Source organism: Cucurbita maxima, unplaced genomic scaffold (assembly GCF_002738345.1).
Source record: "Cucurbita maxima cultivar Rimu unplaced genomic scaffold, Cmax_1.0 Cma_Scf00001, whole genome shotgun sequence".
In the NCBI taxonomy this organism is placed as follows: Eukaryota; Viridiplantae; Streptophyta; class Magnoliopsida; order Cucurbitales; family Cucurbitaceae; genus Cucurbita; species Cucurbita maxima.
Genome location: NW_019272017.1, coordinates 6649193 through 6669581, shown reverse-complemented (window position 1 = coordinate 6669581; position 20389 = coordinate 6649193). Strand labels below are relative to the sequence as shown.

The 20389-nt window shown below is 31.6% G+C and overlaps 5 protein-coding genes across 7 annotated transcripts; 2 read left to right on the top strand and 3 right to left on the bottom strand.

Moving 5' to 3' along the window:
* Positions 1-102: 102 nt before the first annotated feature.
* Positions 103-3626, bottom strand: LOC111486271 (carbamoyl-phosphate synthase small chain, chloroplastic-like). 3 transcript variants are annotated; one of them, XM_023133331.1, is made up of 11 exons: positions 3520-3626; positions 3119-3332; positions 2916-3048; positions 2650-2738; positions 2507-2567; positions 2338-2405; positions 2112-2240; positions 1918-2027; positions 1463-1810; positions 1196-1361; positions 103-333 (listed from the first exon to the last, which is right to left on the bottom strand). In XM_023133331.1, exons 2-11 carry the CDS (start codon positions 3261-3263, stop codon positions 284-286), a joined length of 1299 nt encoding a protein of 432 aa, XP_022989099.1. In that variant the 5' UTR covers positions 3264-3332; positions 3520-3626; the 3' UTR covers positions 103-283. The 3 variants fall into 3 exon arrangements, with proteins under 3 accessions (XP_022989099.1, XP_022989117.1, XP_022989108.1); XM_023133349.1 differs by having other exon boundaries at positions 3119-3329; positions 3520-3592; XM_023133340.1 differs by having other exon boundaries at positions 3435-3551.
* Positions 3627-3837: 211 nt separating this feature from the next.
* Positions 3838-4347, bottom strand: LOC111487294. Its single transcript, XM_023134671.1, has one exon. It carries the CDS (start codon positions 4345-4347, stop codon positions 3838-3840), a length of 510 nt encoding a protein of 169 aa, XP_022990439.1.
* Positions 4348-5765: 1418 nt separating this feature from the next.
* Positions 5766-6741, bottom strand: LOC111487258 (putative F-box protein At1g67623). The gene is made up of 2 exons (XM_023134621.1): positions 6689-6741; positions 5766-6513 (listed from the first exon to the last, which is right to left on the bottom strand). The coding sequence occupies exons 1-2, from the start codon at positions 6739-6741 to the stop codon at positions 5766-5768; spliced, it is 801 nt and encodes a 266-aa protein (XP_022990389.1).
* A 1193-nt stretch (positions 6742-7934) lies between these two features.
* On the top strand, positions 7935-8782 carry LOC111484137 (protein MIZU-KUSSEI 1). The gene has a single exon (XM_023130619.1). It carries the CDS (start codon positions 8058-8060, stop codon positions 8778-8780), a length of 723 nt encoding a protein of 240 aa, XP_022986387.1. The 5' UTR covers positions 7935-8057; the 3' UTR covers positions 8781-8782.
* Positions 8783-12435: 3653 nt separating this feature from the next.
* On the top strand, positions 12436-13413 carry LOC111487244 (putative F-box protein At1g67623). The gene is made up of 2 exons (XM_023134596.1): positions 12436-12488; positions 12666-13413. Exons 1-2 carry the CDS (start codon positions 12436-12438, stop codon positions 13411-13413), a joined length of 801 nt encoding a protein of 266 aa, XP_022990364.1.
* Positions 13414-20389: the final 6976 nt, after the last annotated feature.

The window sequence follows — 20389 nt, the reverse complement described above, 5'->3', positions numbered from 1 at the left end:
GGAAGAATAGAAATAATCACAGTTCAAATTAATGCCTTCTTACACAGCATCATATTTCTTTTTATTTCGTTTTTCAAAATTCAAGAGAGGAGAAAAAAGAAATTATGAAATGTTCCCAATTAAGTAGAAATTATTATTTTTAAAATATATTTTCAAGCAAACCACCTGGCTTAACAATGATCAGATAGAAGCAAACAGTTAACCAGAGGGGAAATATACAGTACTGTCCCTTTTCATAACACCACCACTCTCCCTATTGAAAGCAATACCTGCTCTGGTCAAATCAACTATTTCTCTTTTCTTGCTTCATCATCTCTACGAAATCTCCAAAAACTGAAACAAAAAAATTTGGTTTTGGTCAGTCACAAGGCATTCAAAAATCAACTCAGCATATAGTTGCAAATTCCATCATATAGTTTGTTTATTTTTGGAATCATACAATGTGCCTTCAAAAGATAATTTCAAACACTCCCTGCAAATCATGACTTTCTATTGACTAGATTAAACAAACATACACATGACACGTGTTAAATGAGCACTCAGGTTCAAAATCAGTTCCAAACATGTCTTTAATCATTCAAAGTCTCGTTTAATGATGTAAAACCATACATTAAATTGATTTTGAATGATTAAAGGTATGTGTTTGAGAGTGGATTTGAACATGGAAAAAATGGTTTTAACCCATTTGTTTGTGTCCAGTGCTCGTGCTTCTTAGGTTTTAAGAGGGGTTTTAACAGAAAGGAGCTATTTCTTTCTTAGAAGTTATAACAGGAGTGTTGGAATCTCCGAGTATGATTTCAAAAATAGACAGCTTAAAAGGATATGATTTAGAACACAATGCATTCTTCTGCAATCTGCAGAATTCTATCATTATTTGGTTTAAATATGGCCAAGGTCCATGAATTTCTACTCATTTTCTATTCTAGCCCCAAACTACAACAATTTATATTTTAGCTCCCCACCCTTTGAAGTTATATCTATTTGTCCTTTTAACTTCGGTAACATCAATTTTTGTCTCCAATTGTCAACTGACCTCCATATTTAATCGCTAAAATGATGATATATAACGAGAACCTAATAGCTAGGATGCCAGAAGAATTCAAGAATCAGAAGTTCGAAAATCAAAATAGGAAACAGATAAAAAAAATATTCAGTGACCAAAATTGTTTGTAAGTTAATATAAGATGTTTGTTACCAGAGTCAGAATCATGAGGTCCGGGGGATGCTTCCGGATGGTATTGAAGAGACATAATCTTAAGCTTTGGGAAAGCAAGGCCAGCACAACTTCCATCGTTAAGATTGATGTGGGTTACTTCAATGCCCTCGGGGAGGGATGCAGGGTCGACTGCATAGTTGTGATTCTACCACGAAAAACACAAAAGTGAATGCAATGAAGTTTCAATAAAAGCCATAAGAACACGAATGATAGGCATGAAGTTCATAAATTTTGATATAGCCACACCTGAGCACTAATTTCTACACGGTTGTCACGGAAGTTGCGCACGGGATGATTGCCTCCATGGTGACCAAATTTCATTTTGAAGGTCTTACCACCTAAGGCCTGACCAAGCAATTGATGTCCCATACAAATTCCAAAAACAGGTACCTTTCCAAGTAGTTGCTTGACCGTTTCAACAGCATAAGGAACTGCTGATGGATCGCCGGGGCCGTTGCTGAAGAGAACCCCATCTGGCTTCAACTTCAAGGTCTCCGATGCCGCCCATGTGGACGGGACAACGGTAATTTTGCATCCATAAGATGCCAAGCGCCTAAGTATGTTACTCTTGATTCCGAAATCATATGCCACGACCTTTTTTAACACGAAGTATCAATGTAAAGGTGCATTGCCAAAATACAAAATAAGAACGTTCATAGCAATACAACTAAAATATGATCTTAAGGTTCTTGCACACTCACATGAAAGGTCTCTGAACTGTGCCCACCAGATTTGAACTCCCATTCCAAACTTGTTCTATCCACCCATTCATAAGGAGATTTGCATGAAACGCCACTAATTAAGTCGACACCTGCCGAACAGAAGCAAGGATATTTCTCATTGTTTCCAGCATTTTATGAATATTACAAACTGCATTTTTGCACCAAATCCTTACCAACAATGTCCCATGACCGAGACATTTCCAATAGCTCATCATCAGATTTTGATTTTTCAGTGCTTAAAACACCAATAAGACTTCCATCTTCCCTTAACCGGCGAGTAATAGCACGAGTGTCGACGTCATCTGCTCCATGACGAAGCAAACACAAATTTTATAGATTAGAGAATTTAAAAGATTCTGCACATTGTCATTAGAGAAATCCTAATATAAAGTTCCTTACAAATTCCCATAATATTTCTCTCCATTAAATAATCACCGAGCGTCTGTTTACACCTCCAATTCGAAGTGCTGGAAGAACAATAAGTGGAATAACAGAGGCCATAAGTTACCACAAAACTAATCGACTACTTAAATAATTTGGTTAAACAGAGTAAGAGAAGGAAATGCACCTGATGCTTAGGCTTCTGATCACCAGGCCAGCGAGAAAGCATTCCCGAGCTTCTTCATCATCTAATTGGAAATGGTACTCAGTCAATATTATTAAACAGTTCTCAAGACAACACAACACGACGAGTTTGAAGGCATGGCGTACCAAAATTGACACCAGTATTGCCAATATGAGGATTTGTCATCAGCACGAACTGCCCGGCATAGCTGGGATCTGTTAGAATCTCTTGATATCTGCAGATTCATCGTGTCAGGAAGCATGGACAAACGTCATAAACTGTTAACTAACAACTGAAAAAGAAAAATGTTCCATCGTCATAGCAAACTATCTCTACTTCCAATTTGGAATCCCGAAGTAATGGCATGATATTTACATAGAAATCGGCTAAAAGCTCCCACAAACATACATACCCTGTTAAAGAAGTGTTGAAAACCACTTCACCAACTTGGGTTCCCGAAGCGCCAAAAGACTTGGCGCTCCAAATTGAACCATCTTCAAGCACCAGCCGAGCATCCGACACCTTCCATGGCCTCTCTCCCAAATCTTAAAACAATGCAAAAATAAATAACTGAAAAGAGTAAAAATCCAACAAAAAGAGAACTCCACCGAGTACCAATAGTGGCAGCGCCATGGGAGGAAGAGAGAGGAACAGAGCATCTGATAGAGAAATCCCTAGAATTCTGATGTCCTTTAGGGTTTTTGAAATGAAAACAATTCAGTGAAGCTCCGGACACCAAGTCCATAACTCTGATCGCCATTGACCAAATGTGCGTGCTTCAGAAAGTAGCGGAAAGAGAATTTTGGCTTCTTCGAGTGGTGGTCGCCTTCTGAGAGAAAGAAGAACGGATAACACAAAGAAACTCAAAATCCAAAAGAAGAACAAATTGGAGTTGGAGTAGAAAAACAATGAATCGCTAAAGAGCACACACATCACATCACAGCGCACTGAGAAATGGAAAACAACATAACGAAAAAGATCACTCCGAATTCCCGAGTGAGAGAGAGAGAGATTACGTCTGGAGAGGCGTCAACTTCTGATGCTTTCGCCTGGTTTCTTGTTGTGGTTCGGTGCGTGGGGCTATGGCGATGGGTTTAGGGTTCTTTTGCGAACAGAGAATTATTCGAATTGTGGAGGCTATTTTCGTCCTTTCACAAATTATCAAAATCAGCTTAAATTACAAATTTAGCGCCAAACTTTCATATTTTTATTTGTTTAGTTCTTCTAAATTTATTCGGTTTAAAGCTGTACGAATCTAAGTTATTAGTGATTCTTTCAAATGCGCTAAAATATTCATATAAATATATATATATATATAGGTATGTCTTCCGTAACTACAAGTGCCCTAACATGATATCGTAACTCCCAGTTCTAAGCATATTACAAAATCTCAAAACTTCCTCATTCCATTTACACGCTTCGCACGTGTGTTCTCCATAATAATCATCCCCATCGTTCCCATCCCATCTAATTCTTCTCACGTTCTTCTTACAAGTATTCTTAACTACACTCTCACATTCCCTCCGGTCACCGAAATCCTTTTCCGACAAAGGAATATTGTTCTTAACCCAAAGATTACAAACAAATTCCTTAACTCTCCGACGACATTCAGCCCGTTTAAGCCCTAATTTTGCCTCACAAATCTTCAAGAACTTCACTCCCTCATCCTCCAAACTCGTTGCATACAAAATGATGTCGTATACATAACAAGTTTCCGAGTAGCCTTTTTGGGCATAAAGCTTTAAATATGTCATTCCAGAAGCTTCTCTATAATGGGTGAAGAATTCCAGCATTCCCTTTCGGTATAGAATCTCTGGGTTTCCGTTGTTGTTGCAGCTTTCCATAAACGACCAAAACTTTGGGCTGTTGTTCCATAGAAGCTTTTGGAAGTTTCCAATAAATGCATGTTGTAATATGTAGCCGTGGATTGATACTTCGAGAAATTCTTTGGTGGCTAATTTGGCTTAGACTAAGTTCGTGAATGACGAAGATGCAACTTTTGCTAGAACTTCGATCAATAAATCGTTTGGGAGTGATTCTATGCCCGGTGAAGAAACGCTAAAACGCATCGTTTTGATTTTTCTGCACATCATAAATTAGAGGAAAACAATTAAGAAAGATCTCAAGCAGCCGCCAAATCGGCATAAACTGATAGCAGCCGTCGTAATAAATTTATTATTGAAAATTCGTAGACGAAAAATAATTAAATAACTTTTAATAATAAAAAGGCATGCATGCAAAAATTAAGCTAACTTACCTTGAAATCAGAAAGTCAAGAGCTTGGGATTTTAGTTTCAGGGAACTGCCATCGTTCTATGATCTTCAAGCTTTTCACGTATGAACGACGTCGTTTCACTGTTTATAAGAAATTTCACGAACATTTTGATGGAGAGAAGCAGTGAGAAAACTGGAGTTTGTTTATGGATCTGTTTATGAATGAGACAAAAAAAAAAATATGCTTTGATTTTCCTATTGAGTTTTGAATTTCCAATTGTTATTACCATTATCTTTCCGTGAATCTTGTAATATTTCTTTCTGTGGATGATTATTTAAAAAAAAAAAAATCATAAATTTTTTTATTTATCTGATCTACATTTTATCAAATATTCACATTTTTTAAATGTATATTTATTAAACGGTTATTAAATTCATATTTAAAAATTTAAAGATTAGGAAATTTTATAACCATAATTAGGGTTTCAAAATTCAAACCAAAATTTAAAAATTAAAAAGATAAAATAGTTTAAGTAAATCTATTTTTGTAATAAAAATTTGATTAATAATATAAATATTTAATAAAAAAAAAAGATAAGAATCTCTAGATTATAAAAATTAGGAGAAAATATAATACACTTTTTAAAAATAAAAAAGAAAGACAAAACGAAATAATTATTAAATGGGGTGTAGACCGTGGACAGTTTATGGAACAGACGTTTAAAAATGTTATACAATTTTGCACGTTTTAATACTTCTATATCATTCAATTCACTATATATATATATATATTATTTCCTTTTCGGGGTTTCCATCAAGGTTTTTAAAACCCATTTGGTATGCAGAAGTTTTCACAAGCTTAAAAAAAAATGATTAGTTTTCCTCTCTAACAGAGGTATGATTTACCATATATTTTAGATTTTATTATAAATGCACTAATTTTTTAAAATAATTTCCAATTTCGAATCTCGACGGTTAATTAATTCAAATATATGAATACAATTATAAAAAATAACAAAGAATTGTATCATTAATTTCATAATGGTAATTACAAGTGCCCTACCATAATATCATAACTCCCTGTTCTAAGCATATTACAAAATCTCAAAACTTCCCCATTCCATTTACACGCTTCGCACGTGTTTTCTCCATAATAATTATCCTCATCGTTCCAATCCCATCCAATTCTTCTCACGTTCTTCTTACAACAATTCTTAATCACATTCTCACAACCCCTTCGATCATTGGAATACTTTTCCTGTACAGAAATCTTGTTCTTAACCCAAAGATGACGAACAAATTCCTTAACTCTCCGACGACATTCAGCCAGTTTAAACCCTAATTTTTCCTCGCAAATCTTCAAGAACTTCACTCCTTCATCCTCCATACTCGTTGCGTACAAAATGATGCCGTATACGTAACAAGCTTCCGAGTAGCCTTTTTGGGCAGACATCTTTAAATATGTCATTCCAGAAGCTTCTCTACAATGGGTGAAGAATTCCAACATTCCCTTTCGATATAGAGTCTCTGGGTTTCCGTTGTTATTGCATTTTTCCATGAACGACCAGAACTCTGTGCTGTTGTTCCATAGAAGTTTATGGAAGTTTTCAAGAGATGCGTGCTGAAATATGTAGTTGTGGCTTGATGCTTCGAGAAATTTTTTGGTGGCTAGTTTGGCTTGGACTAAGTCGGTGTATGAAGAAGCTGCAACTTTTGCCAAAATTTCGATCAATAAATCGTTTGGGAGTGATTCTATGGCCGGTGGAGAAGCGCTCAAACGCGCTGTTTTGGTTTTCCTGCACATCATAAATTAAAGGGAAACAAATTTAAAGAAGAGCTCGAGCCGCCACCAAATCGACAGAAGCTGGTCCCAACCGCCATAATAAATTTATTATTGATAACTGGTAGACGAAAAATAGTAATATTTTTTATTGATAAAAAAGCATGCATGCAAAAATTAAGGTAATGTACCGTGAAATCTGAGAGCCAAGAGCCTGTGATTTTCGTTTCAGGGAACCGGCCATCGTTCTACGATCTGCAAGCTTTTTCCTTATGAACGAAATCGTGGGAAGGAATATTTTGATCGAGCAGAAAGGACTATGGAGTTTATTTATGAATCAGATGAAGTTTTAAAGGAAAGAAAAAGTGTTTGGGAAGAGGAAAATATGTTGATTGGTGGGAAGACGGGAGAGTTTATATAAGGAAAATATTTTGATTTTTCTGTTGAGTTTTGAATTTCCTTATCTTATTACTAAATCTGATTTTAATTATCTTTTTTAAAAAAGATAAAATAGTTTCATAAAATCTATTTTTGTAATAAGAATTTGATTATAATATAAATATTTAATAAAAAAAAGATAGAATCTTTCGGGTACAAAAATGAGGAAAAAATATATTACACTTTTTAAAATTAAAAAAGAGAGACAAAACAAAATAATTATTAAATGGGGTGTAGACAATGGACAGTTTACGAGAGAGACGTTTAAAAATGTGATACAATATCATACGTTTAATACTTTTATATCATTCCATTCGTTTTATTAGCTATAGAAATATATAAAATAAGATATATATTTAGATTAAGAGATAGATTTAAAGACTTCACCTTTATTTACGATAATAATAATTCTTGTTTTAGCTATTTAAATTGTTTATTATATTGGTAGCTTTTAATTGATAGTGCCAAAACTGAGAACACAATATTTAGTAAGTAATTATTAAATATAATCATTTAGAAAGAAATAACCTAATTTCAATTTTCCGTCCGCATTTATTAATATTTATGAACTCTCTCTTTGATCCTTAAAATAATAATAATAAATAAATAGACTTTCTTTCAAACGTGTTTTAATTTTAAAATATATGTACTAATTCAATAAATAAATTTGGGATGGGATTATTTATTTATTTATTTTAGGCTTTTTCTTTTTGCTACAATTGTTTAAAAAAAAAACTAGTTATTTAATTTATTAAACAACATTACAATATTATATATGTATATATATATATATAGACATAATTATATATGTATATATATATATAGACATAATTATATATGTAAATTATTTTCCAGATTTCTAAGTCGAACTACTTAGGAAAAAAATATTAAATCATTTATTTAGACCGATTAAATTGAAAAAAAAAATGATAAAAATAGTCAACATATTAATGTATTTAAGAAAAAATACATATGCGTAATAAAATATTTTTGCCTCACGAAAAATAATAATATTAATAATTATAATTAAAATGATTCAATCGTGGATGCCACAACAAATTCCCTCTTCTTATACAAACTCTCCCCCACCACCGCGTTTTCATCAAAATCCCATTTACCAAAATGGCCGAGCCGAGAAAATCCCCCTCGCCGGCGCCGCCTCTACGGTCATCTCCGCAGTCGTCACCACTGCCGGCAATTTCACTCCAACCATCTCCAAAACGATCAGGTTTCTCAAAGCCTACAAAACTCCTCCGGCAAGTCCGCTCCGTCTTCCGTACACTTCCGATTCTGTCGCCGGCGTGTCGAATTCCACTAAACGGCAGTCGGCTACACGACGGCTACGTACACGGCGGCGCTCGGATCACTGGAACGATCTTCGGTTATCGGAAGTCGCGAGTGAATTTGGTGTTCCAAGAAAGCCCTAGGTGCCTCCCGATTTTGATTTTGGAACTGGCGATTCCGACGGGGAAACTCCTCCAGGACATGGGGCAAGGGCTCGTCAGGCTCGCGTTGGAGTGCGAGAAGCGGCCGTCGGAGAAGAGGAAGATTCTGGAAGAGCCGATTTGGACATTGTACTGTAATGGAAGAAAATCGGGATATGGAGTTCGGAGAGATCCGTCCAGTGAGGATATGAAAATTATGCAGACTTTGAACGCGGTGTCGATGGGCGCCGGCGTGATCCCGGCGGAGGAAGCGGCGGAGACGGCGGACGGTGATCAATTGACGTACATGAGAGCGTATTTTGAGCGAGTGACTGGATCCAAGGACTCGGAGACGTTCTACATGATGAATCCCGATAGCAATAATGGTGCTGAACTCAGTGTTTTCTTGGTTAGAATTTAAATATATATATATATATATATATATATATATATATATATATATATATATATATATTTATTTATTTATTTATTTTTGGTTGTTTTTCTTTTTAGCTGATAATATTAATGTTAATTTATTGATAGTATCATGACGTGTAAGAATCGTTGAGAAATTTCATTTTCAGACATTGAAAAAACGTGAATTCTTTACTGACAATTTTAGTGGAAAAAACCCATGAATTATTGCAATATTGTAAATTTTTTTAGTTAAATTAATAAAAAAATATATTTATAAACGGTAATAGTCTAAGCTCACTGCTAACATTTACCTTTAAAATGTGTTATGCTTAGTTATTACTAATGTGAGACCTCATAATTCACTCTCTTGAATATTAGTGTGAGATCTAACAATCTAACAACTTGGAGGCCAGCTTTATTGTTGGCACACTACTCAATATCTGGCTTTGACCTACACGGCCCATAATACTATTTGCCCAAAAAAATAAAAAAATAAATATTATTATTATATTTTAAAATAAATAAATAAATAAAATAAAATAAAAACAATTATTCCCTATTTCTGTCACAATAATCTCTCCTTAACCATCTTTTAAAATGAAAAAAAACAGAATTTATAAGGGACAATGAAAATTTATATAGGAGAGAAATTTGATATTTCTACATAAGTTATATCTCAAATCTCTATTCTTTTATCTCATTATTTAATTTTATTTAAAAATTTACTCTTAGAAAGATACTTCATGATCAATAGCAGAAAAAATAAAATATATTAAATTGGCGGGAACTAATTGCTAACATGATTGAAAAGGTAATAAACAAAAATAAAAACAAAGGTTAAGCCTATTTAACATATCAGAATCTTATTTTTCCGTAAAAACAAATACAAATAAAAAAACAAAAAGGTTTGGATTTAGTTTGGTTAGAAAGAGATGTTGTTGGAAGAGTTTATAGTTTTCCTTTTATTTTATTTTATCTATTGATATTAATTTATTAATTTTGTTATAACTAATTAGTTTTGAATTAAGGATTAAAGTCATTTCAGACAAATAAATAAGAATTTCATAAAACTAACTAAACAACAAACACGGAGGGAGGAAGATTGTGAATATAATTAAAAAAAAGGAAACACAGTTAGACAGAGTGGGAAAATTGTAAATATAATTGAAATTATGTGGAAGAGGGTACACAAGAGAAAATAGAATATCTTGGAAATGTTAACGCGTGTTAAATGATTTGTATGAAAATAATACTATAATAAACATATATAAATATTTCAAGATTTAACTCATGCAAAGACTCTAAAGTTCGAAGTATTTCACCACGATGGGCAGGGGTATGATCATTATGTTTTACAAAATGCTTCTGATAGGGGTATGATCATTATGTTTTACATAATGTTGTCGGCAATGGTACGATCATTTTGTTTTACATAATGTTGTCGTGGTGGTTATTAGTTCTAACGGGTGTCTGGCCTAAGAAGCTCCCAGAGTGTGCTCACCCAACAAGGAAAATGGACCAACAGTGTGCGAACTGACTGGTGAGTCCATACTCACACGTATGGGTTGTGTGTAGAGTATATGGTACACATCCAAGTTACCCGTTAAAACAGTACCGTAGGAAAATAGATTGAAATAATAGGTTTTGTCATTGCATTCGCATGTTCTTGCATTTAGCCACAATAGTGAAGTCACTTACGGAGTATTTCTTCAAATACTCAAGTGATGTGCTTCTACATTTTTCAGGTTAAGGCAAGACATTTTTGTATGGTTGACGACGACATCGCAATTCGAGACCATAACTCATGCATAGGGTTGGGCTAGAATAGGATGTTTTTAATTTAAACGTTTATTTAGCCTTTTGTTGTGTCGTTTTGAAGGTGTTTTCGAAACACATAAGTCTTGGCTGTGTTTTAAGATAAAAGTTACGTTTTATGAAATTTAAATGAACTATTTCCGCATTCAATGTTTATGATATATATACAACAACGACCTTTAAGTAGAAAATTTCGAGTTGTTACATTAAGTTTATTGTTAACAAATATTATCATCTTTAGATTTTTTCCTTTTCAACTTTCCTTCAAGTTTTTAAAAACACAATCTATTAGAAGAGATTTCTACACCCTTACAAATGAATTGTTCTCCTCTCCATATGATGGTGTGATCTTTCTACACCACATCAGGCTTACATTTTTTTTAACTTCTTTAAGTTTTTAAAATTTTTTTAGGAACATTAATAAAACTTTTAAAAGCTTAATGGTATTTTTTTAAACATTCAAGTGCATTTTTAAAAAATAATATTAACTGTGATGGTAAAAATATTTTTGATTTTTTAATTTAAGGGTATTTTTAAATTTTGTTTAATTAAGAATATTATTGAATTTTTTTCAGTGGAATCGACCACAATCATGGGAGCAAATAACTTGAATGGTCTCACAAAATTAGTAAATAACGTGTCTCTAAGGTTGATGCTCTCCACTTCTGTCACCTAACACCACCCGCACACACTCTCTTTGCTGTTATTATTATTATTATTTTTTTATGAGGTCGATTTAAAACGGGTCGGCTAGAAAAAAGTTTTTATACCCTGGTAAATAATGTTTTATTCTCTCTAATCAATGTAGGATCTTACAATTCATGGGGCCCACTGTCTTCCCTAACACTCACTCGTCCCCTCTTCAATCACCGATCTCTAATCAACTACCAACCAATATGGATAACAAGATGTAGAAATTCATACAGGGATGAAGTATTTATAAGCTTAATATTTTAAAAATAAAATAATTATCAAACTATTAAAATTATTTTGAAATTGAAAAATTAAATAATTTGAAACTAAGACCAAAAATAGAGGTGGTAGTCTTGGCTGGAAAAGACGGACCGTATATAAACTATTTTTTCTCATATAAAAAAAGTAAATGAGAAAATAAAGAAACCAATAAGTAAAACTAGTATTTATAAGCTAAATTTTCAATTAAGTTTGTTTGATAACAAGTTGGTTTTTTTCCTAATTTATTTGCTACAATTTTCACATATTTTTAAAATTAATTTTAAGTCAAATTTTCAATTTTAGTTTTAAAGAATTTGATTAAAAAAATAAACAGAATTTCTTGTGCAAAATATTTTGAAACAATTACTTAATATGGTTATAAATTTTCATAATCTTTAAAATTTTAAATTTTAATTTAATAACCGTTAGATAAATATATATTTCAAAAAGGGTGAATATATAATAATAATGTAGATGAGATAAATAAAAAAATATTAAAATATTAAAAGAAAAATTAAAAGAGTAGATATAGTTGGGGTAAGCCAAAATTTGCGGAAAGATAATGTAATAAGAATTGGAAATTAAATAAAGGGTGTAATTTTGAAATATTTAACTTCAGATTTGTTTTTAAAAAAGATAATTAAAATCAGATTTAGTAATAAGATAAGGAAATTCAAAACTCAACAGAAAAAATCAAAATATTTTCCTTATATAAATTCTCCCATCTTCCCACCAATCAACATATTTTCCTCTTCCCAAACACTTTTTCTTTCCTTTAAAACTTCATCTGATTCGGAATTTTCCTTGGCTCGATCAAAATATTCCTCAACTTCTTGATAAACAATTCCACGATTTCGTTCACAAGGAAAAAGCTTGCAGATCGTAGAACGATGGCCGGTTCCCTGAAACGAAAATCACAGTCTCTTGGCTCTCACATTTCACGGTACATTACCTTAATTTTTGCATGCATGCTTTTTTATCAATCAAAATTATTTAACTATTTTTCGTCTACCAGTTATCAATAATAAATTTATTATGGTGGTTGGGACCTGCTTCTGTCGATTTGGTGGCGGCTCGAGCTCTTCTTTAAATTTGTTTCCCTTTAATTTATGATGTGCAGGAAAACCAAAACAGCGCGTTTGAGCGCTTCTCCACCGGCCATAGAATCACTCCCAAACGATTTATTGATCGAAATTTTGGCAAAAGTTGCAGCTTCTTCATACACCGACTTAGTCCAAGCCAAACTAGCCACCAAAAAATTTCTCGAAGCATCAAGCCACAACTACATATTTCAGCACGCATCTCTTGAAAACTTCCATAAACTTCTATGGAACAACAGCACAGAGTTCTGGTCGTTCATGGAAAAATGCAATAACAACGGAAACCCAGAGACTCTATATCGAAAGGGAATGTTGGAATTCTTCACCCATTGTAGAGAAGCTTCTGGAATGACATATTTAAAGATGTCTGCCCAAAAAGGCTACTCGGAAGCTTGTTACGTATACGGCATCATTTTGTACGCAACGAGTATGGAGGATGAAGGAGTGAAGTTCTTGAAGATTTGCGAGGAAAAATTAGGGTTTAAACTGGCTGAATGTCGTCGGAGAGTTAAGGAATTTGTTCGTCATCTTTGGGTTAAGAACAAGATTTCTGTACAGGAAAAGTATTCCAATGATCGAAGGGGTTGTGAGAATGTGATTAAGAATTGTTGTAAGAAGAACGTGAGAAGAATTGGATGGGATTGGAACGATGAGGATAATTATTATGGAGAAAACACGTGCGAAGCGTGTAAATGGAATGGGGAAGTTTTGAGATTTTGTAATATGCTTAGAACAGGGAGTTATGATATTATGGTAGGGCACTTGTAATTACCATTATGAAATTAATGATACAATTCTTTGTTATTTTTTATAATTGTATTCATATATTTGAATTAATTAACCGTCGAGATTCGAAATTGGAAATTATTTTAAAAAATTAGTGCATTTATAATAAAATCTAAAATATATGGTAAATCATACCTCTGTTAGAGAGGAAAACTAATCATTTTTTTTTTAAGCCTGTGAAAACTTCTGCCTACCAAATGGGTTTTAAAAACCTTGATGGGAACCCCAAAAAAGAAATAAAATATATATATACTATCATTAAGTTTCGACCATTACAAATTATATTATAACCAAACATCGTGTGATATGTCGGCTAAGATACTGGACTTGAAATAAGAACCATAAATTTACTTTCACTACACTTAGTTTTATGCTATAAACCAAAAAGGAAACAAGATCTTCTCCATTAATGAAACTTACAAAAACATAGCATCCCTACAGCTTATTCTTTCTAAATGATCATATTTAATAATTACTTACTAAATATGTGTTCTAAGTTTTGGCACTATCAATTAAAAGCTACTAATACAATAAAAAATTTAAATAACTTAAACAACCATTATTATTATAATTAAAGTAAATAATTATGAAGGGTTAGATATGTCTCTTAATCTAAATATATATCTCATTTTATATACTTCTATAGTTAATAAAACGAATTGAATGATATAGAAGTATTAAAATGTACGATATTGTATAGCATTTTTAAACGTGTATTATATTATTTGATAAAATGTCCGTGAACTATCCACTGTCTACACTCTATTTAATAATTATTTTGTTTTGCCTTTCTTTTTTATTTTTGAAATGTGTATTATATTTTCTTGTAATTTTTGTAACAGGGAGATTCTATCTTTTTTTTTTAATTAAATTTGTATTACAAAAATAGATTTTACTAAACTATTTTATCTTTTTAATTTTAAAATTTTGGGTTGAATTTTGAAAACCTAATTATAGTTATAAACTTTCATAATCTTTAAATTTTCAAATATTAATTTAATAACTGTTTAATAAATATACATTTCAAAAACAGATAAATAAATAAAAAAATTCATGATTTTTTTTTAAATAATCATCCACAAAAAGAAATATTAACAGAGTAGATATAGTCGGGTAAACCCAAGATTTACGGAAAGATAATTGTAATAACAATTGGAAATTAAATAAAAGCTGTAATTTTAAAATATTTAACTTCAGATTTTTTTTTAAAAAAGATAATTAAAATCAGATTTTGTAATAAGATTAGGAAATTCAACACTCAATTAGAAAAATAAAATATTTTCCTTATATAAACTCTTCCATTTTCCCTCCAATCAACATATTTTCCTCTTCCCAAACACTTTTTCTCTCCTTTAAAGCCCCATCTCACTGCTTCCTTTCTGCTCGTCTCCATCAAAATATTCCTGAAATTCTTGATAAACAACCGAACCACGCCGTTCATAAGCCGTTCATAAGTGAAAAGCTTGCAGATCGTAGAACGATGGCCGGTTTCCTGAATCCAAAATCACAGGCTCTTGACTCTCAAATTTCACGGTACGTTAGCTTAATTTTTGCATGTATGCTTTTTTATTAATAAAAATTATTTGATTGTTTTTCGTCAAGAGTTTTGAATAATAAATTTATTACCGTGGTTGTGACCTGCTTCTGTCAATTTGGTGGCTGCTAGAGCTCTTCTTTAAGTTTGTTTCCCTCTAATTTATGATGTGTAGGACAACTAAGATGATGCGTTTCAGTGATTTTCCACCGACCATAGAATCACTCCCAAACGATTTATTGATTGAAGTTCTAGCAAAAGTTGCTGCTTTTTCATTCACGGACTTAATCCAAGCCAAATTAGCCACCAAGGATTTTCTCAAAGCATCAAGTCATGGCTACATATTCGAGCACGCGTCCTTTGGAAACTTCCATAAGCTTCTATGGAAAAACAGCATAGAGTTTTGGTCGTTCATGGAAAAATGTAACAACAACGGAAACCCAGAGACTCTATACCAGACGGGAATGTTGGAATTCTTCACCCATTCTAGAGAAGCTTTTGGAATAGCATATTTAAAGCTTTCTGCCCAAAAAGGCTACCCGAAAGCTTGTTACGTATACGGCATCATTTTGTACGCAACGAGTTTGGAGGATGAGGGAGTGAAGTTCTTGAAGATTTGTGAGGCAAAATTAGGGTTTAAATTGGCTGAATGTCGTCGAAGAGTTAGGGAATTTGTTCGTTATCTTTGGATTAAGAACAAGATTTCTTTGCCGAAAAAGGATTTCGTTGATCAGAGGGGCAGTGAGAGTGTGGTTAAGAATTGTTGTAAGAAGAACGTGAGAAGAATTGGATGGGGTGAGAACGATGAGGATGATTATTATGGAGAACACACGTGTGAAGCGTGTAAATGGAATGAAGAAGTTTCGAGATTTTGTAATATGCTTAGAACCGGGAGTTATGATATGTTGTAGGGCACTTGTAATTACCGTTATTAGCTTAATAATAGAATTATTTATATTTTTTATAATTGTATTCATATATTTGAATTAATTAACGGTCAATGCTTATCAATATTCAAATTTGAAAATTATTTTAAAATATTACTACATTTATAATAAAGTCGGTACTCGGAAGTACATTGTGAGATCTTACATCAATTGGGGTGGAAAACGAAATATGGACGATAAAACCTCTTCCTACGAGACGCTTTATTTATTTTAAAAGACGAATATTAATAAATGCCAACCAAAACTGAAATTAGGTTTATGCTGTTAGGTAATGGAAATATAAACCAAAAAGGAAAAAAAAAATTCCATTAATGAAACTTACAAAAACATAGCATCCGTGTAGCTTATTTCTTTCTGAATGATTTACATATAATAATTACTTACACAAAAATATATATTTAAAAAAGTGAATATTTTATTAAAAAAATGAATATTTGATAAAAAAATGTATTTAACTTTAGATTTGTTTTAAAAAAAAGAGGATAAACTTTCATAGTGAATATTTGATAAAAGATGTAGATGATTTGTCGATTTGGCATTGGCTCGAGCTCTTCTTTAAGTTTGTTTCCCTCTAATTTATGATGTGCAGGACAACCAAAATGGCGTGTTTCAATGCTTCTCCACGACCATAGAATCACTCCCGAATGATTTATTGATCGAAATTCTGACAAAAGTTGCAGCTTATTCAATCAAGGACTTGGTCCATGCCAAATTAGCCACCATGGAATTTCTCAAAGCATCAAACCACGGCTACATATTCCAACACTCATCCATTGGAAACTTCCGTACTCTTCGATGGAACATCAACCCAAAATTTTGGTCATTCATGGGAAAATGCGTCAACAATGGAAACCCAAAAGCTCTATACCGATCGGGAATGTTGGAGTTTTTCACCAAGTGTAGAGAAGCTAATGGAATGAAATATTTAAAGCTTTCAGCTCAAAAAGACTACTTGGAAGCTTGTTATGTATACGACATCATTTTGTACACAAAGAATTTGGAGGACGAGGGAGTGAAGTTCTTGAAGATTCGTGAGTGAAGTTCTTGTCATCGAAAAGTTAAGGAATTTTTTTATCATCTTTGAATCAAGAACAAGATTTCTTTGCCAAAAAAGGATTCCAGTGATCGGAGGGGCTCTAGAGTGTGGTTAAAAATTGTTGTAAGAAGAACCAGAACCTAAGAAGAATTGGATGGAATTGGATTTATTATGATTATATTGGAGAACGAACGTGCGAAACGTGTAAATGAAAAGAGGAAGTTCTGAAATTTTGTAATATGTTTCGATGTGAGAGTCATAGAAGAAATAGAAGTAAGAGCAGTCATGATACTCTATTAGGGCCTTTTTAATTACCATTATAAGCTTAAGGATGGAATTATTTATATATTGTTTTAAATTGTATTCATATATTTGAATTATTTAATTAGATTCAAATTTAAAAATTATTTTAAAATATTACTACATATAGGTGAAATATCACTTCTTCGAATGAAAAGGAGAACGAAATATTGTTTATAAGCAGAGTGAAAATATTTTATTAATTGATTAATTTTAAAAATTTTGAGGGAAATAAAAAAGACACTGGCCAGTTGCATTAATTATAATTTATAATAATATAAAGTTTTTTTTTCCTTTTAAGGTAAAGAAAATAGGTTTAAACAGTAGAAAGCTACAAATCTTAATAAATAAGAATTAAATTATATTTTTTTAATTAATTTAACAAATCTTGTAAATATTTCAATAAATTTAGCTTTTAATATGGAACAATATCAGTCATATTATAATAAATGTTACTTCAATGTATAATTACCGAAATATCCCTTGAGATAGATCACTATCCATTTCGCTAGTAGTTGATGAATAAATATTTGGAGGATATTTTTAGTGCTCCACTTTATTTATTTATTATTATTATTATTATTATTTATTTCTTGGAACGACATTATGGGAATCAGCTACTCTTACGTGGGAATAAAATAATAGATTTTATTTTTATTTTGAATAATTATTGTGTATATTTTTTGGGGAACCATATAATTGATATATATATATATATATATATATATATATATATATATATATATATATATATATATATATATTATCCACAATTAAGAATATGCGTCGTTGCGACACTCAAATAAATGATAAATACGTAAACAAATCGAGACCACATCCGAATGAGAGCGATCTTGACGATAAGATGATTACAAATGCTTAAAGGAAATAAAAGATACGGTCTATAACAACATTATGCACTTTCCTTTTCGATGATTTAATCATAGAAACTTCAATGTTAAACGTGCTTAATTTGCAGTAATCCTATATTAAGTGACTTCTTGAAAATTTTGGAATAAACTCGTAACGAGTTAATTAAGCGTAGATCCATATTTATATTGTAACATGTTTAGAAGCTTCTTAATTAATCAGTGTTCATAGGATTATAATGAAAGTGGTAAGTAGGACAAATGAAAAGAATAATAACAGAAAATATTAAGATTGAAGATAAGAATAGAATCATATTTTATTTTAGTTCTCTAATAATCATGTGTGTATGCATATAGCATAGCTTGCAAATCTCTCCAAATTAATATTGCACCAATGTATATGAACTAATATATAGGTGTGTGGGCAACGTGCAACGAGCGGGAATTATAAACAATGATGCAATGCACGAGAATCATAAATAATGATGCATTGAGCAGGAATCATAAACAACGTTTTATCTTGAATCAATATAGTCAACGCTAACCCAAAATAGTTGCAATGAAACGATCCATACCCACGATTCAGATTCGACATTTGATGTTCTCGACACATTTCCTTGATTACGTTACTTACTTAATTTGAATTACTTCTAAGAGTGAAGATGGTTCTCATAAATCAACACATATAATTACATGTTTTTTTATAGGACGAAAGTGCATCTGGTTAGTATAGACAGAAATTGTTTGAATCTTTCTCTTCATTATTTATATTTATTTATTTTTATAAATTTTTTTTCACCCCACTTGTAGCTTGAGTCGGATGCCCTCTAAATTGTATGACGCGTATCCCACTCTTATTTTTAATATGCTGTTCAGAACCTTCCATTATTTGTTTTATACGTTTGGATCTATATAGTATTGCTTTAATTAATATAATTAATATTCTTTTTTACATTAAATAATTATATATATAAACAGGTTTGAAACATTTTGAAATGTTAGAAATTTTGTTTTTTTTTTTAATAAAAAAATATTATAAGTGATTTTCACCCCATATTTGCATTATAACTCAATGGGGTTTATTTTAATAAAATAATTATGCTTCCAAATAATTTTTTTGTTTTCTATTTTTAAAATTTAGGTTAGTATAATTTTTTTTTTATTGATAAAAATTAAAATTTTTAGTCTATTTTTTACAAATTTCCGTTATCAACTACGCATAAAACTTACTTGAGGATAAACTATTTGGTGAGACTGTCACAATTTGAGTGACAGCTTTTTACCATTTGATGTAAGAGAATAGGATCTCAAATTCATATGGCAAGTTATTGAATTTACATCCAACAATTATTACACAACAGTCGCAGTTTCTTTAGATAACTTTTCGTGTTGCTGGATCGGGTTTTCACCCATTGCCCGAGATTTCTCAATACTATCCCTGTGGGAGATCAAGTCGTGTCTCAGTCTCAGTGTGGTTGATCATCTGAAAAAACCAACTAAACATCATTGGCTTGGTCAGCCTTTCTCGGATCAACAACTTAATTCTACGGGCTCATTGAACAACGTAACTTGATCTAAGATTTGACCCGAACAACCATTTAAGAGAAGAAAATTTGAGATAGAAGATGAATAAGAGGGTTAGGGGGAAGATTCAAATAATGAGAAGCAAATAGGATGGGAATGAGAGAAAGAGGATGATGAATTAGTATCCACTGGAGAGAATTTGGGAAGAGAATATGAATAAATATCATTTTTCTTTTTAATATTTCTCTCTCATTCATTACATATTGCCATATTCCCAACATTCCTTCTAACCAACTTTATCAACTTTTTTCTTTATTAAAAAAAAATAAAATAAAAAATATTTTCCACAAAGGAAATTACTCCTACGTCATTATTAAAGAATAAAAATAAATTAAAGAGATGGAAAATCTAAAAAGCACCATTCTCTAAAATCTAGTTTTATAAGGGTATTTTCGTAATTTCACTCATAAATATATTTTTTTAAAAATAAGAATTTGGGAATTTTTAATTTTTATATTCAGGGTATATTTGATTGCATACTCAAATGCCATAGAATTTGTAAAAACATTTTTTTTTTTTTTTTTTTTTCTTCCTACAAATTTTATTTTTGAAAAATAAGTAAAGAAATTGAAAATAAAAATATTTAATTAATAAAAACTAATTCAGAAACAGAAATTCATGATTTTTTTTAAGTTAAATTCAAAAAAAAAAATTATAATTGGAATCCCAAAAAAAAAAAAAAAAAAAA

Excerpts from the sequence above, each read along its gene's own strand:
- LOC111486271 (XM_023133331.1), bottom strand. The coding sequence starts at position 3,263 with ATGGCGATCAGAGTTATGGACTTGGTGTCCGGAGCTTCACTGAATTGT. Across the intron at positions 3,049-3,118 it reads CCATGGCGCTGCCACTATTG|ATTTGGGAGAGAGGCCATGG; the intron begins GTACTCGGTGGA and ends CATTGTTTTAAG. Across the intron at positions 334-1,195 it reads ACCTCATGATTCTGACTCTG|TTTTTGGAGATTTCGTAGAG; the intron begins GTAACAAACATC and ends TTTTTGTTTCAG.
- LOC111487294 (XM_023134671.1), bottom strand. The coding sequence starts at position 4,347 with ATGGAAAGCTGCAACAACAACGGAAACCCAGAGATTCTATACCGAAAG.
- LOC111487258 (XM_023134621.1), bottom strand. The coding sequence starts at position 6,741 with ATGGCCGGTTCCCTGAAACGAAAATCACAGGCTCTTGGCTCTCAGATT. Across the intron at positions 6,514-6,688 it reads CTTGGCTCTCAGATTTCACG|GAAAACCAAAACAGCGCGTT; the intron begins GTACATTACCTT and ends TATGATGTGCAG.
- LOC111484137 (XM_023130619.1), top strand. The coding sequence starts at position 8,058 with ATGGCCGAGCCGAGAAAATCCCCCTCGCCGGCGCCGCCTCTACGGTCA.
- LOC111487244 (XM_023134596.1), top strand. The coding sequence starts at position 12,436 with ATGGCCGGTTCCCTGAAACGAAAATCACAGTCTCTTGGCTCTCACATT. Across the intron at positions 12,489-12,665 it reads CTTGGCTCTCACATTTCACG|GAAAACCAAAACAGCGCGTT; the intron begins GTACATTACCTT and ends TATGATGTGCAG.